This window comes from Perca fluviatilis, chromosome 15 (genome assembly GCF_010015445.1).
Source record: "Perca fluviatilis chromosome 15, GENO_Pfluv_1.0, whole genome shotgun sequence".
Taxonomy (NCBI): domain Eukaryota; kingdom Metazoa; phylum Chordata; class Actinopteri; order Perciformes; family Percidae; genus Perca; species Perca fluviatilis.
In genome coordinates, this window is record NC_053126.1 from 36,167,193 (window position 1) to 36,182,498 (window position 15,306).

Below are 15,306 nucleotides of genomic sequence, written 5' to 3' on the forward strand. Positions count from 1 at the left end.
AACGATTGTCCCTCATGCTTTGAAAGACACTGTTTTGCAGATGCTGCATGGACATCCAGTGACTGGTCATCTATCGGCTGATAAAGTCCTGAAACGTGCTCAGCAACTGTGCTATTGGCCCTTTATGTCACGTGACATCAGGATGTGGTGCAAGCAATGTACTCCATGTGACGCAAGACGGAGTCCCACACCTCATCAGAGAGCTCCAATGGGAACAATTGTTGCTACTGAGCCATTCCAAAAGGTTGCAGCTGACATACTTGAGCTCCCCATCACAAGTCGTGGAAACATGTATGTGCTTGTTGTCCAAGATTATTTCTCCAAGTATGTCAACCTCTATGCCATTCCAGACCAGCGCTCCATAACAGTTGCGAAATGTCTGTTTGACAACTTCATCTGTGAACATGGCATCCCGGAGATGCTCCACACCGATCAGGGACGTCAGTTTGAGTCTGACCTGGTGAAACATCTGTGTGAACTGCTGGGTGTGAAGAAAACACGAACCAGCTCATATCATCCTCAGTGTGACGGCATGATTGAGAGGTTCAACAGGACACTTATTGATCAGTTAGCTAAGACAATTCTTCAACAGCCTGGTGAATGGGATGACTGCCTCAACCAAGTTGCGTTGGCTTACAATACCAACCCTCACTCTACAACAGGTTTTACACCATTCTTCCTCACACATGGTCATGAAGCCAGGATGCCTGCCGACATGCTGTTACCTAACAACACACCATCTTCGTCTACTACAGGTTCCCCTGCTGACTATGTTGCACGATTGACGCAGAAACTTCAGTCCGCTTTCCGTTCGGCTGCATGGAACAGAGATCGGGCCCACAATCAGCAGAAACGACAGTATGACAAGAGTGTTAAGCACACTCCCTATGTTCCCAGGAGACCTTGTCTGGTTAAATGACCCCACTACAGCAAAGCAAAAACTTGCTCCTCACTGGAAAGGCCCCTTTGAAATATTGGAGTGCCTTGGATCTGATGTGGATTCTCCTGGAGTGACATATAGGATTCACTACCTCCTGGATCAGTCTGATAAGTCCCATTTGTCCACTACAACCGTCTCAGACCCTACCATGCTCCTGTGCCAGATTGTGGACATGAGGCACTTACATGTGATTCTTTGCAGCCTAAACTCCCTTGTTTGACTGCATTGTCAGGTGCTTTGCCCTTTAAGCCTTCAAAGTTGGCAACCACGAAGAGCTACAACTTATCTGGCCACAGCAGTACTCCCTCATTAACCCTTCCTACTGGCCATCCGCAACCCCGACCGCAGCCCCAATTCCGCTCTCCCCTGACTCAGTCTTGGTCTGCCCCCCCCTCTGGCCCAGTACGCCAGTTTGACACTGTCCCCTCTTCCACGCTTCAAGGTGCTGTTTCTTCGTACGCCCTGGGAAACGTCCAGTTAGGCCTCCCAGATTCCTTGAGGACTATGTTCTGAAGTGACTCAGTTGCTTTATTGTCGTTGTTTACAGTTACTTGTTTGTTTACTTATGTATTTGCTGAGAAACGGGGACGTTTCTTTTGTGGGAGGGGGAGGAAATGTAAGGTTTAGAAGTGGAGTTAATTCATATTTGAAAGCTGTAAGGCATAGAATTTACATTTAACATAGGATGTTCTGTTGAATCTGCCTCTCTGATTCCATCACGTTTACCTCAGTCTGTTCTCGCTTCTGATTGGTTAGTGAAGTCACGTGTGAGGTCCGAACAAGGAAGTGTTGTTGTTGTGAGCAGTGTGCAGTAAAGTACGGCTTGAGAAAGTTATCCGTCTCCATCCTGCTGTTTATTCTCATAAAGAGTGATCCACCACCACATATCGAACCTTCACGTTACATAACGTTAGTTTAGCTAACAGCTAATTCGGCTAACCGCTAGCTGAGACAGCATGTAATAACTTTAAAAGACCCTCAAAATAAAACTCGAAAATAAACGTTAACATATATAACAGCTGTTACATCAGTTCTACTTTACTTGTGCTCATTTAAAATACAACCACTCAATACTTGTCTTTATTGTTATTACTGTAAAGTCTTGATTTAGCTGTAGTTTGTTTTTTTACCATTAAGTTTGATGTCATTTTAGACTGAATCTAGCTGTCAGCTAGCGGTTAGCTGAATTAGCTGTTAGCTAAAATAACGTTGGAGGCTAGCCATAGGCTAGCGTGGAACAGATCGTGCAGGTCGTAAACAGTAATATCTTGCACGTGCAGAACGGATCGTGCAGGCAGAAACGAATCGTGTACCGACAGTGGTAGTGCAAAAGAGAACAGTGCAATAGCTTATTATTAAAAATGAACTATGACTATGAAAAGACAAGAAAGTCTGTTAGCTTTAGCCTGGGTCTGTTAGCTGTAGCCTGGGTCTGTTAGCTTTAGCCTCAGTCTGTTAGCTTTAGCCTCAGTCTGTTAGCTTTAGCCTCAGTCTGTTAGCATGCTATCATAATGTTTACCTCAGCTCAGAGAGATGTGTCCAGACGTGCTCTCAGCTCCCCTTCACTTCCTGTCTGCTGCAGATGTTCTGATGACTGTGCAGAGTGATGGTGATGCCACAGTCTGTGTGAGTCCCCCCTCCCAGACCAGCTGCACCAGTAAAGAAACAAGCCTGTGTAACAGCCTGAAAATGCGAGATAGAAATGATCACTCAGACAACGATGCTTTCTCTCCGGTAGCTCCACCAAGAATTGTTGTATTTAAAATAAATGCAAAAAGATATTTGTATGCACAATTACAACAATAACTTGTTTTCAGGTGAACATATAGTATATATATATATATAGTAGTATATAGTATATAAACAAAAGCTTACATATACATCTTAATTATGCTTTAAATAAACAAAACATTATTTAAACTTTTTCTCTGTAAAGTCTCTTACTTACAATGAACAGTTTCCAAAAATAGCAACAATATACGGTCATTTTTACTACACACATCCATTTAAACTTTCAGGCTCTGTGTGCGCCAGTAATTTAGAGTCTGTGCATACATACACCACGAGTACCTTTCATGTCCCACCTGTGCCACTCTGTAATGGCCGCTAGGAGTCACGTTAGACTGGTAATATTTCACTAAGCTCTTAACATGAATATACAGCTTCTGTTAAGAAAACTCTAAAAGACGTGTCTTCATTAGCATTTGGCGCAGATCCGCTAAACGGACCTGGGCCGGGCTCATCTGTTCCAACGGCCCAATACCGGAACAGGTTGGAATTACGGATCAGAGACAGATCTGGGCCAGAATTGGCCCAGTACAGTTATTAATGCCATGACGTGTGGTGCGGATCTGGCCCAGACTCATATTTTACATCTGGGGCTCATCTGGCCCTTATCTGTGATTCATATTTACAAATATCCACGCAATTTGTAATTTTCAAAATAGTTTTTAATTTTTATTTTAAAAAGGCAAAAGAGAGAAAACTACAGCATGAACAACCATCGCGACTGGAATCCAGATGCACAAAAGAGAAAAAGCATATGATTAAAGATCATTGTTAATTATTCAAATTACAAAAAAAATACAAAACCAAGTAACCTAATGTGAACACTGCGCCTACTGTAGGTATATTTACTGCTCATTAGTTGGGTGAACCGGGCACGGCGTCCCCCGCCGCAGTCTTAAGGCAGATCTGGCTATTGATTTATCTCCGTGTCCGTGGCTTTGTCAGACATGCGATTCTTCCTCATTGCTCCTGTAAGACGTAGCCTACAAAAAGCACACAAAGCAAAGAAACAAACAGTAGGCTATGTTAGATTAAGTATTCAAAGATTATTTATTACATGACATTATAGTAAAATGCTTGCACAAATGTGACGTGGTGTGTAGTGAGTGAATGAGTGAGAGTGGTTAAAGTAAAGACGTACAAAACTAACAAAAGACGGTTAGCCTAGTGGGTAGCGCAACAAACGATTTTGCAGCTAACACACAATGGACACGATATTCAGTAATTTTGTGAATAATAAGCAAAGATCACTGATTCAGCCTTAAAGCCTGTTCACATTAGTTGTGGATGTTTAAAAGAACCTATAGCTACTACAAGCATAGCCTAGCTATAGGTCTACTAGCCTACCCAGCGTATTGTCTGACACGTCTCTGGTTGTCAGAATGTCAGTGTAAACTAAGTTAGTAAACGTTTATGTTTAGCCTATACATATTTAACATATTAACATGACATCAACAGCAGTTTACTTTTACAATTTTACTTGTATAATGCACTTACCAATAATCACAAAGACGGCGCAGCCTGCAGTCTTCCTCTCTGCATTTCAAATAGAGTTGCGGGTTTATGCAGGAAAAAGCGTTCCATTAGTTGTGGCGCGTCCGTTCGCGCAGCTCCTGCGGATCTGGCCCAGACCACGGGCGGACTCAATTCAGTTGTGGCGGGCCCGGTGTGCGCAAACTCCCGTGGATCCGGCCCACATCATGATGTATTAGAACGGGCCCACACCCGCCGAGCGGACTCAATTCAGTTGTGGCGTGTCCGGTCTGGCCCACACCCGCTGGGCGGACATATTTCAGTTGTGGCGTGACCGGTCTGGCCCACACCCGCTGGGCGGACATATTTCGGTGCGCGTCCGGTCTGCCCGCGCAGCTCCCGTGGATCCGGCCCGCACTTGCCGGGCGGACATGTGGCGTGTCTGGTCTGCGCAGCTGCCCCGGATCTGCGTCGCACCCGCCGGCAGACTGTCATTCTCAGAAGCTACAGACAAGTCTGGCGCAAAGTTGGTGCAGATCTGCATACTGAGTGTGACTGCTGCGCGAATCTGCTGATTCGAAAACGGATCTGGCACAGATGTAAATGCTGTCTGGGGTCACTTAGATTTCTGAGGAGTAAGGAGAGGCTGGGGTCGAATTGAAAGTTAAGCAAAAGGTTTAATGAAACATCAACGATGAAAACAACAGTCAAAACACAAATGTTACACTGCAGCTGACAGCGGACTGATCTCATGCTTCTCCTTGCGGAGTTACAGAAGAACAGTCCTGAATCATTCTCCGGATTACACATTTATTCCCTACACCTGGGTGATTCTTCAAATTAAATCTTCCCCTATTGGTCAGATGTCTCTCAAAAGAAAAGGTGTACGTTCCCAATCAGTGTCTTGAAGCTACACCCGGTCACAGGATCTTACCGAGACGGTGTCAATTGTTTCCAAACTACAGCAATACTCGTTCTTTGTCTTAAATTACGTCTGGCTCAACAGGGGATTGCTCTCAAAGTTGTTTAAACAATAAGTCTTCTAGAGCTTCTAACTTTATGCTAAATAACAGACATGACCTAATTAATTCTTTAGAAGATAAGTTTGGGGTGAGGCAGTCAAATGCTGATTAGGTGTGGTGTGATGCAATCGGTTGATTCAGTGCTTCCTCCAACTACAGTGTTTCATTCAACTAAAAGTTCATTTTTATCAGACATAAGTATAGTTTGAACTTTTTTAAACCTAACACTTCTAACACATTTAAAACAACCAAAATGCACAAAGAATTTCGCTAACACATTTCTTACAGTTTAAGCACATAAACATTCATTTTCGTACCTGGAAATGCGAGATAGAAATGATCACTCAGACAACGATGCTTTCTCTCCGCTAGCTCCACCGAGAATGAGGCATCGCGCTGAGAGCTCCCGCTTCCGACCTTGCAGACATATCTAATCAATCACGGATCAGTTTTCTCAGAAAGGTTAAACTAGCAGATCACAGATCTGAAATCTTTAACAGGTAGCTATAGCTTACATATACAAATGTTCTCAAATAGTATTTACTATGTTAAACATTTTAGAAACTTTCTTTACCTTCTTGAAAGGAAACAGTTTAACAAGCATTTACTTTTATGAATTTACCTTACTCATGAATTAAATTCTGATCTCCTTGATCTTTGACTCAACAATTCTATATCAAATCACCCTATTACACCTGCAGCATACACGCCTCCCTTTTCCTCTTCTCGTATGTTGTCTTCCTGAAATCATCCAGAGTGCCCATATTATGAAAATAAATCCCTTTTTTCTGGGATTTGGGGTGTTATTTTGTGTCTCTGGTGCTTCCACACGCATACAATCTTGTTAAACATCCATGCTGTTTAGAGTGAGATACAGGTTTCTGAATGTGTCCTGCCTTCAGTCTCTGGGTGAGCTGTTCAAAATCTGTAGGGCTTTCTACGTCACTAGCCGAATGCTAGCGCTTGCTCGTTCTCAACGGCAAAACACTGCTACAACACACACAAGTTAATCATAATCTACAAAAGAACTGTTTACATGTCCCTGTTCTGCAGGTATTCCACCCAAAGTGTGAAGTGCGCCCTCGTTTAGAAGAAGTCTCCCGGCTAATCCTTCCTTGTACTGACTGAAGGTGGGGAAACAGCTAGCTAGCTCATGTAGTCCTTACCTAGCTACTGAGCATGTGCAACTCCCAACAAAGCTTTAAATTAAACCATGTAGCCTACATCTATTCTGATATAACCTCTAAATATTATTATGAACCAGGAAATGAGCAGAATATGGGAGCTTTCATACTCAGGCACCTTGCAGAGTAAGCCTGGACTAAATGCACCTTATTCAAACACACTTTACAGACTGCACCAGACACTTTATGGGAAGTTGCATTAGCAGAAGGTCTCTGCAGCTTTATATGTGATTGTCTTTATGTACTGTATGTTCCTGTGTATGTATTCTCTTTTTTTGTTTTTACCTAATTAGCACCAGGACGAACTCCAGTCAACTATGTTTGACATGGTAATAAAGTTTTGAACTTGAACTGAACTCATTTATTTTTCCATTTGTCTACTTTTTTTATTCCTGACATAAAAAGAATATATATTAAGTTTTAAAAATGTAAATTTGGGATAAAAAAACAAACAACTTTTGCTTTTTTTTTACTGTAGTTTAATCATTTAAATCACTTGTATTTTACGTAGATTTCAGAAATGTCTAAAAATAATAACAAATAACAATTTCCTCTTTTTTTATTTTCTTGCTACTTGTTTATTTACAGATATTTTAATATTTAAGCCGCCATATCTCAAAACAAACAATTAAAGTAATATAAAATACGTTATTATTATTATCATTTTTATCTCGTAGTTTATTATTTATTTGTAATTTCTTATATTTATGAATTTTATTTTCCCAGCAAATGACAGAATACGTTTGATTGTGTACTACATGTCCCAGAATCCCTTGCGTCGTCACTGACGTCAGGTTCCCTCGCCCGCTGGCTCTTTTTTTGTCCCTCGTCGCATTTCATGTTATTCTCGGTTATTCTCATAGGTTATTCTGCTTTAAATCCAGATTTTGGGCTCCGGGAGCAGCCGTTTTACAGCCACGTGGTGTTTGTGAGAGCAGAATGGGTCCCGTAGAGGTAAAATACATTTAATATGTTTATTAACAGTGTAGAATTAAAGAAGCTCACATTTTAGACTGAAAGCGGCTCTAAAACTTGCCTCGAGCGTTGTGTTGTTGTTAGAAACGTGGCTAACGTTTCTTAACAGACGTTATCTGATACATATATCTCATGGTATAATAGACAAGTAATAATTAGTTAATAAACATCGATTTTGTCGTTCATTAATCCCCTTTTTGCTATCGGTGTTCGCTTTCGTAGGAAGAGAGAACGCCAGACCAAACTCCGTTCAGAATTCCACTACATTTTTGTTTTCTTACTTATTAATACAAATATAACACATGTAACCAATTAAAATACACTTACATGTTAAAGAGAATTTCCTGGTGAATTCGGGTTGTAGTTGAATAAGTTGTATTAAGTTAATAAAGATTTATTGTAATGTGAATCAATCCCATTTTGCTTGTGTTCGCTTTCGTAGGAGAGTGAGAGCTTCAGACCAAACTCCGTTCATTGTGTGTGTTTGTGTGTGTGACTTTGTGTGTGTCTATATGTCTGTCTTTCTGTGTGTGTGTCTATATGTCCGTCCGTCTGTGTGTGTGTGTGTGTGTCTGTCTCTGTCTTGATTTAAAGATTAAAGGTTTGAATGTTTGTAGAAATGCAATGAGATCAAAAGTTGCTGTGTCAAATTCCTGGCTGTGTTTGTTTTTTGATATATTGTTGTTTAAAGTTAGTACATATACGTGTGGGTGTGTGTATAAAGCTAACTAAGTAACGTTGCTGTATGCTGTGCAGCTCCTCCACATGTCCGTCTTCTCCCAGAGCTTTTCTCCCTGCGGACGCTTCCTGGCAGCAGGAAACAACTACGGAGAGATCGCTCTGTTCAGGTCGGCCACGCACAGACACTGCCATGACGCTCGTTACAACATATATCATAATGTAAAAATTTTAACATGAATGATGGTTGTGTTGCAGCCTGTCTGCAGCTCTGAGTCCGGACGCCACCGCGCTGAGTCAGAAACCTGTTCTCACGTTCACAGGTGAGTCAAACCACAGGAAACCCATCTAGTCTTAATGATGGGAGAGAGAGGGAGAGAGGGAGAGATATAGAGACAGGTGGAGGGAGGGAGAGAGACAGAGAGGGAGAAATGGATGAGAAAGTGATCTTGATGGATAAGAGTTTGTTCAGTGACTTTGCCTCCACCACAGCTGTTTGCAGCCAGTAAGTCGGTGGATTTCCTGTCTGAACATGGGTGCTGAGTTGGCTGTGTGTTCTGTGTTCTATGTTCTGTGTTCTGTGTTCCGGTTCAGCCCACGATGGCCCGGTGTTCTCGCTCCTCTCCAACGACTCTCAGCTCCTCAGCGCAGGAAACGGAGAGATTAGCTGCTGGAGCTGGAGCGAACTCATCAAGAAGGTGACTATCTCTTTAAATCCAAACAACAACAACAACAGACCCAGCACATGTACACTGACCTATCTAAGGCTGGCTATATCGCCACCCACTTCCTGATTCCTGCCCACCGGCTCCAAAAATCAGTCTGTTTCTCTAGAAGTCTATAAGAAAATGAGCCGACTATTATTATCGTCAGACTTTTCTCGCAGCATTTCATTGTTATTTTAACAGAGCATTAGTAAAATGCTCCTAGGCTCGTGCACAGCGCGCGCACACTATGCTTGTTAGACACACAGGGACGCACAGCAGCACACACACATGCAGAAGATTACACATTTTTTATTTTATTTTTTATTTAACCTTTATTTAACCAGGTTAGTCTCATTGAGATATAAAATCTCTTTTTCAAGAGAGACCTGGCCAAAATAGCAGAACAAGTATGTTACATAAAACAACAATTTAAAATCACAAAAGAGGCAAAGACATCTTAAGTGCATTTCAATTAAATAAACGTACCATAAGTTAAAACATTTGCACGTGTGGATGGACTCATGTTCTATGGTTTTAACATAACCTTTAAAATAGTTTAAGGAAATTAGACACTGTAGTTTTGAGTGTTTTCTGTAGGTCATTCCAAGTAGAAGGAGCAGCAAACATAAAAGCCTTTTTAAACATCTCTGTCCGGGCTTGAGGTACATTCAATGAAATAGTGTTCTGGGACCTGTAAACCATAAGTACTCTGTGTAAAAGAAAGAAATTCAGATATGTAACATGGGAGCCTGCCTAAAATGCCTTTGTATATGAACATATAAAAGTGAGTAAGCCGGCGATTTGACAGAGAGGGCAGATTTACTGTGGAGTAAAGTATACAGTGATGAGTGAGGGGTCTACAATTTGAATCTTAAAGCTCCATGATACGCAGCATCCAACATCTGAAGACACTTTGATGGGGCATTCATGTACAACAGATCACCATAATCAATAATAGAGAGAAATGTGGCATCAACTAGCCTTTTTCTAGCAGAAAAAGTAAAACAAGTTTTGTTCCTAAAGAAAAAACCTAGCTTCAATTTCAACTTTTTACTAGGTTCTGTATATGAAGCTTAAAAGAAAGGTGATCATCAATTAAAAATCCTAAATATTTATAAGATGAAACTACCTCATTTGTTTTACCCTGATCAGTAACAATATTCAGGTCTAACTCCTTTTTTCTTGAGTTTGAAAAGACCATTACTTTGGTCTTCTCAGCATTAAGCACAAGCTTTAATTGATAAAGCTGTGCTTGCACTCTGTCGAAAGCAGTTTGCAAGCATTCATAGCGCTTCTTAATGGTAGCTGCACAACAATAAATAACAGTATCATCTGCATAAAATGGAAAAATGCATGTTGGACATTTTCCCCCAGACAGTTTATATAAATAGTGAATAAAAGTCGGCGGAGCCCGTATGGAGCCGGGGAACCCTTTACAGATTGATACATATTTTGACGCGTGGCGCCTTCAACTTGTGTAGCTTGAGTCCTATCAGCGAGGTAGTTGATAAACCAGCCCACAGAGTGCTCAGACATACCTATACCGATCAGTCTCTGAACTAGTATGCTATGGTCAACAGTGTCAAATGCTTTGGACAAGTCAATGAACAGAGACACACAGTGTTTCTTATCATCAAGTGCTTTGACTATATCATTAATTACTTTTATGGCAGCAGTGGTAGTGCTGTTGCAGATTGATGCTTAGATAAAACTGACTGAGCATTTAAGTACTCCTTCACTTGATTACTAACCAAGGATTCCAACACTTTGGTCAATGCTGATAGTTTGGAAATGGGTCTGTAATTATTAGGCAAGGTTGGGTCACCTCCTTTCAAAAGTGGTGAAACATAAGCAGACTTCCATACCTTGGGAATTTTGTATGTGACCAGTGAAAGATTAAAAAGATGAGTCAAAGGTTCAGCTAGGATATCTGCAGCTAATTTCAAGAAGAAAGGTTCTAAGTAATCGGGGCCCGTAGGTTTTCGAGGATTCAGTTGTTTCAGGGCTTTATGAACATCAGCAACAGAGAAAGAGCTAAAACTAAAAAAAATTTCGTCAGTAAATAAAAATATTACGGTGCAAATCCTCCATCATAACAGCAATGCTCCAAGGTCCAAACGCGCCTGGCTTTTAAAGGGAATGGGAGCTGATCTCTGATTGGTTGATTGCATGTTACGCCCAAAACACACCTCTGATTAATGAAGACACTAAGTACAACCCTGCACCGCTACCAGAAAGTTAAGCTTAAGTCATAAAAATAGTTTTTATGGTATAGAGGTGCATTGTTTGAAGGTTGCGAGAACTGCAGAGGAAGTTGCACCACAGAGACCCCGACCTTGGCGTGTGTGTGTGTCTGTGTAAGATAACCGTTTCTGTCTAGAAACAAGAATACCCCTCCTCCTGTGAGGATAGGATAAAAGCTTGAGGGAGAGAACAGATAGGGGCTCATAATTCGGAGGACAACTTGGTGGACCAGCTCTGACTTGATGTCTGTTGCTACGGAAACTTAGACTCTGCTGGACTCTCAGATTGATCCTTGTCTTCTGGTAAACTTAAGTCTGATGAAAGAAGACGCAGGAATTAATAAATTGGAGTCAGATTTGACAGGCCTTAGGGCCTCATTTATTACAAATTCCACTACATACGCCAACACAAAGAAAGAGGAAGGGGATGGACAGCCGGCCTAAAAAGAGGGACATCTGGCGAATCTTCCGGCGACACCGGAGCAATCCCGGGAATGAAACGTGGTGGATATAAGGAGAATGGAGTCCAGGTTGAGAAACCCTTTTAAGTCCGAGTTGTTTTAGGTGAAACGTTTGATATGTAAACTATTTGTCTGCTTGGAGCTTCACTGTGAACGTTTTGTGTCTCCTTCAGAATGCCAAACCTCTGTGGACAAAAAGACCAAACTACAAGTGAGAGACGCTCTCTTTCTTCCTGTTTGCTTGCCGTATTCCAGTCTTTGATATTATTGTAATAAAGGAGCAAACCGCTGCCTGAGTCACTGAGGTCTTCTGGTTTCTGTCCTCCAGATCCAGTCTGGAGATCCCAGAGATCAACGCCATGATCGTCAACCCCCGAGTGAGAACAGATACGTTACATACTGATGTCGAGACGCTCTGTTCCTCAGTGGGAGGGTAGTACGATGAAGCTGAACGCTGCTCTCTCTGGGTTTCAGGACAACAGTCTAGTGGTCGGAGGAGGGGACAACAACATCCACATCCTGGACCTGGAGCACGGAGTCTTTAAGGTCAGTCCGCTTCACCGTTTAGATCCTTGTGTTCATCCTCATAGATTAAAGCTGCAGTGTGGATCTTTTGTCTCTGGCAGCGAGAGTAATTACATATGAAAGGGTAACTTTGGTTGTTTGTTTTTAACCTGGACCCTATTTCCCATCATGCATTGGTGTCTGAGTGTCTGACGAGATCAACAGTCTCTGAAGCTGGTCCAGTATTACACCAGAACCGACCTGTAATGTAACCCTACAGGACTAATGTTCAGCAGCAGTTAGCGTCCACTAAAAGTTCTGTTGTTGCCGCTGACAGACTCAGATTATTATTCTAAGTGTCTGACAACATTATGGGATGGATCCCTACAGAGATAGACCTTTTAGTTAAAGAGTAAGATGTTCTGTGTGCAGTCGGTCCTGCAGGGCCACTCGGACTACATCCACTGTGTGAGCGTGAGAGAGCGGGAGGCAGAGATCCTGTCCGGGGGGGAGGACGGAGCGGTGAGGATGTGGGGTGAGTGATGGCGCGTCCACGTTGCTATCCTGACGCTGTAGTTTTATTATTAATATTCATTTTAATCATGATGGTGATGTGTTGTTCAGACAGCAGGACGGGTCAGTCGGTCCACTGCGTCGAGATCTACAAGTACGAGGTGAGGGAAAACCGTTCGTTCAGTCCATTTATAGAAATATCATTTACATTTAAATATTATGTCCTTTTTACAAGTCAAATATCCAAATGTCAGTTTTAGGCTAACTATATTTCTGCAAGTTAAGTAGCTGTGTGAGTGCGTGGCCGTGTGAGTGTCAGAAAGATGACCAGAGTGTGGTGTGTTTCAGAGCTGTGCTCGGCCCCAGTTCGGTAAATGGATCAGCTGTCTGACCACAGACTCCGACTGGATGGTAACACAACGCCACCTCTTTCTTTTCATAGTTTAAACATGTTGGTAATATGATCAGAAGTGTCTTGATGTCTAACTGTCGTCGTTGTTTCCTGCAGCTGTGTGGCGGCGGCCCGTCCCTGTCTCTGTGGCATCTCCGCTCGCTGTCTCCGACCTCCGTCTTCCCGCTGGCGGGCTGCCAGAGACAGGCCGCCTTCTACCAGGACATGGTGAGACCACGGCCAGGACACAGCTCTTATCCCAAGCAAGATTTCAGCTGTTTTGCCATTTATTTCGTTTTTTTTATACATTTTTGTGGCTTGTTTAGAAGATGTTAATCAGTCAATCTCTCTCTCTCTCTCTCTCTCTCGTCCCCAGATCTTGGCTGTGGGTGAGGGTCCGTTTGTGTCTCACTGTCTGTTGGGTGGAGAGGTGAAAGCTCAGATCCCGTGCACGCCGCAGAGCCTCAACACGCTGCAGATCAACGCCAACAGCACGGAGCACCGGGTCGGCCCACCCAATAACACAACAAACACACATACACACTAGACGGTGACACTGGGATCAGTCGTCGCTCCCATCCCAGGAAAACACTCCCGTCACATCCCGATCACGTGACCTGAAAAGAGAAGTGCAGGGATTGAACCGTGCGATAGCTTATTGAATATGAACTATGACTATGAAAAGACAAGAATGTAAACATAATAGAATTAGAATTGCTTGACAAAAAACCTAGTTGTGCACCGCCACCGAACCAAAAAGACAGGAAACAGTTTTTCAAACTGGACTCGACACAGAATTTGTCCGATTTTTTTTTTTCCCACTTTGAGACGCAGAAATCCCCCCCAGAAGAAGAAGAGTTTTATATTCAGGCTGAGAAACAAAAAGAAAAAAAAATTAATACATTTTTGTTTTGCTTGATCTGCTAAACTCTAACGGCCAACCTGTACATGAGAAGACTATATGAGAAATGCAACAATACAGTCAAAGATATGTGACATTTCAAAATAAAAGCATGTGAATAAACTAAACGTCCGGCCCTGTTAGTTAAGTGACAGTAATAACTGTTTCCTGTTTCCTGTTTGCAGGTGCTGACTGTGGGAGGCAGCAGCGACCACATCGACGTGTTCACCAACCTGTCGTACAAAACCTTCTCCCTCAGCTTCTGACACACACACACACACACACACACACACACACACACACACACACACACACACAACACACACACACACACGTTGACTAATGTAACGTTTGTTGATTAATGTGTCAGCTTTTTTTTTACCATTGTCGTCAGAAACTCACGTCAACTTTTGTACCCATAGTCTGAAGATAATAAAATATTTTTGTCTCATTTTGTACAAACTGTTGTGATTAGTTCCAGCTCTAATCTACGGCAGCGTGCTGCTGCGACGCCACTACAGTCGGTAAGACATCAGAACGTCAAAATGTGTCCCGCAGGAATCCAGGAAGAGCTCCGTCCCGGTTCAGGATTTCCAGGCTACCAAAGAATGCCTCTAAAACCTGAATAATAGACACATCACACGTCATATGGAAATGCTCCAAACTGTTTACATAACCTGCATCTTAGTCAGAATATTAGTAAAAATGTCGATACCAATATCGTGACTTTGATATCAGTTCTTAAATGATACTCTTTTTGATACCAATTTTATGAAACAAAAAGAAATTACATTACAGCACACATCTTTAGATTTCTTTTTCACCTCCTCCTACGTGAGTCCTGTGTCTGTGTAACGCAGAGTTTTTCCTTTCCTAACCTTAGACAGCCAATCACAGACATTATTAGAGCTTGGTAGAAGCATGCTGCGTGCTGATTGGCTCACCGACGCTGATGAGATTTACTCCTTAGGGATTTAGATTGGTTATTGAATGCAGCGGCATTTTTCCAACACATGATACGTCAGAGGCAATTCGGTCTGTGCCTAAAAAGTACCCGGCCCCCTTTACGTCTGGCTGTGGATTTCACAGACATTTAGACAGTGACGAGGCTATTTGGTCTGACTTTGAGTTAAACCTCTCAACATATTTTTTTCAAATTTGAGTTGTTTTTTTTTTAAAGGGCAACTATGCAGGTTTTTTTAGCTTAATTTACCTTAACTGAACAGCTTCGGAGTCATTGGAATGGTTCTGACTTTTTTCGGGTTGAATGGTGGTCGTTTCGCTGCCCCCTAGCGCCTGTAAGCGGGAAAATCCACCCTTGCAACTTAGAGCTGGCACAGAGTTTCTTGTCAGCTTCATGTTGGCAAACGCAAGTTGCTTCTGATCGGACAGCGTTCTGAGGCCGCCGTAGGGAAAAAGAATCACGTTATGGACCCAGGAGAGAAAAACCTCAGTGGACATGGTGTGGTGGCAAATTTTATTTTAACCATTTAGTTTAATGATTGTTTTATAACGCCACAAGATTT

At 42.3% G+C, this 15,306-nt stretch overlaps 1 protein-coding gene across 1 annotated transcript; it reads left to right on the forward strand.

Annotated features, from left to right (window-relative positions):
* The first annotated feature begins 7,196 nt into the window (after positions 1-7,196).
* Positions 7,197-14,236, forward strand: thoc6 (THO complex 6). The gene is made up of 13 exons (XM_039825251.1): positions 7,197-7,361; positions 8,139-8,230; positions 8,319-8,383; positions 8,655-8,758; positions 11,645-11,682; positions 11,800-11,848; positions 11,946-12,017; positions 12,408-12,510; positions 12,600-12,649; positions 12,837-12,899; positions 12,997-13,107; positions 13,256-13,384; positions 13,966-14,236. Exons 1-13 carry the CDS (start codon positions 7,347-7,349, stop codon positions 14,044-14,046), a joined length of 972 nt encoding a protein of 323 aa, XP_039681185.1. The 5' UTR covers positions 7,197-7,346; the 3' UTR covers positions 14,047-14,236.
* The last annotated feature ends 1,070 nt before the right edge of the window (positions 14,237-15,306 follow it).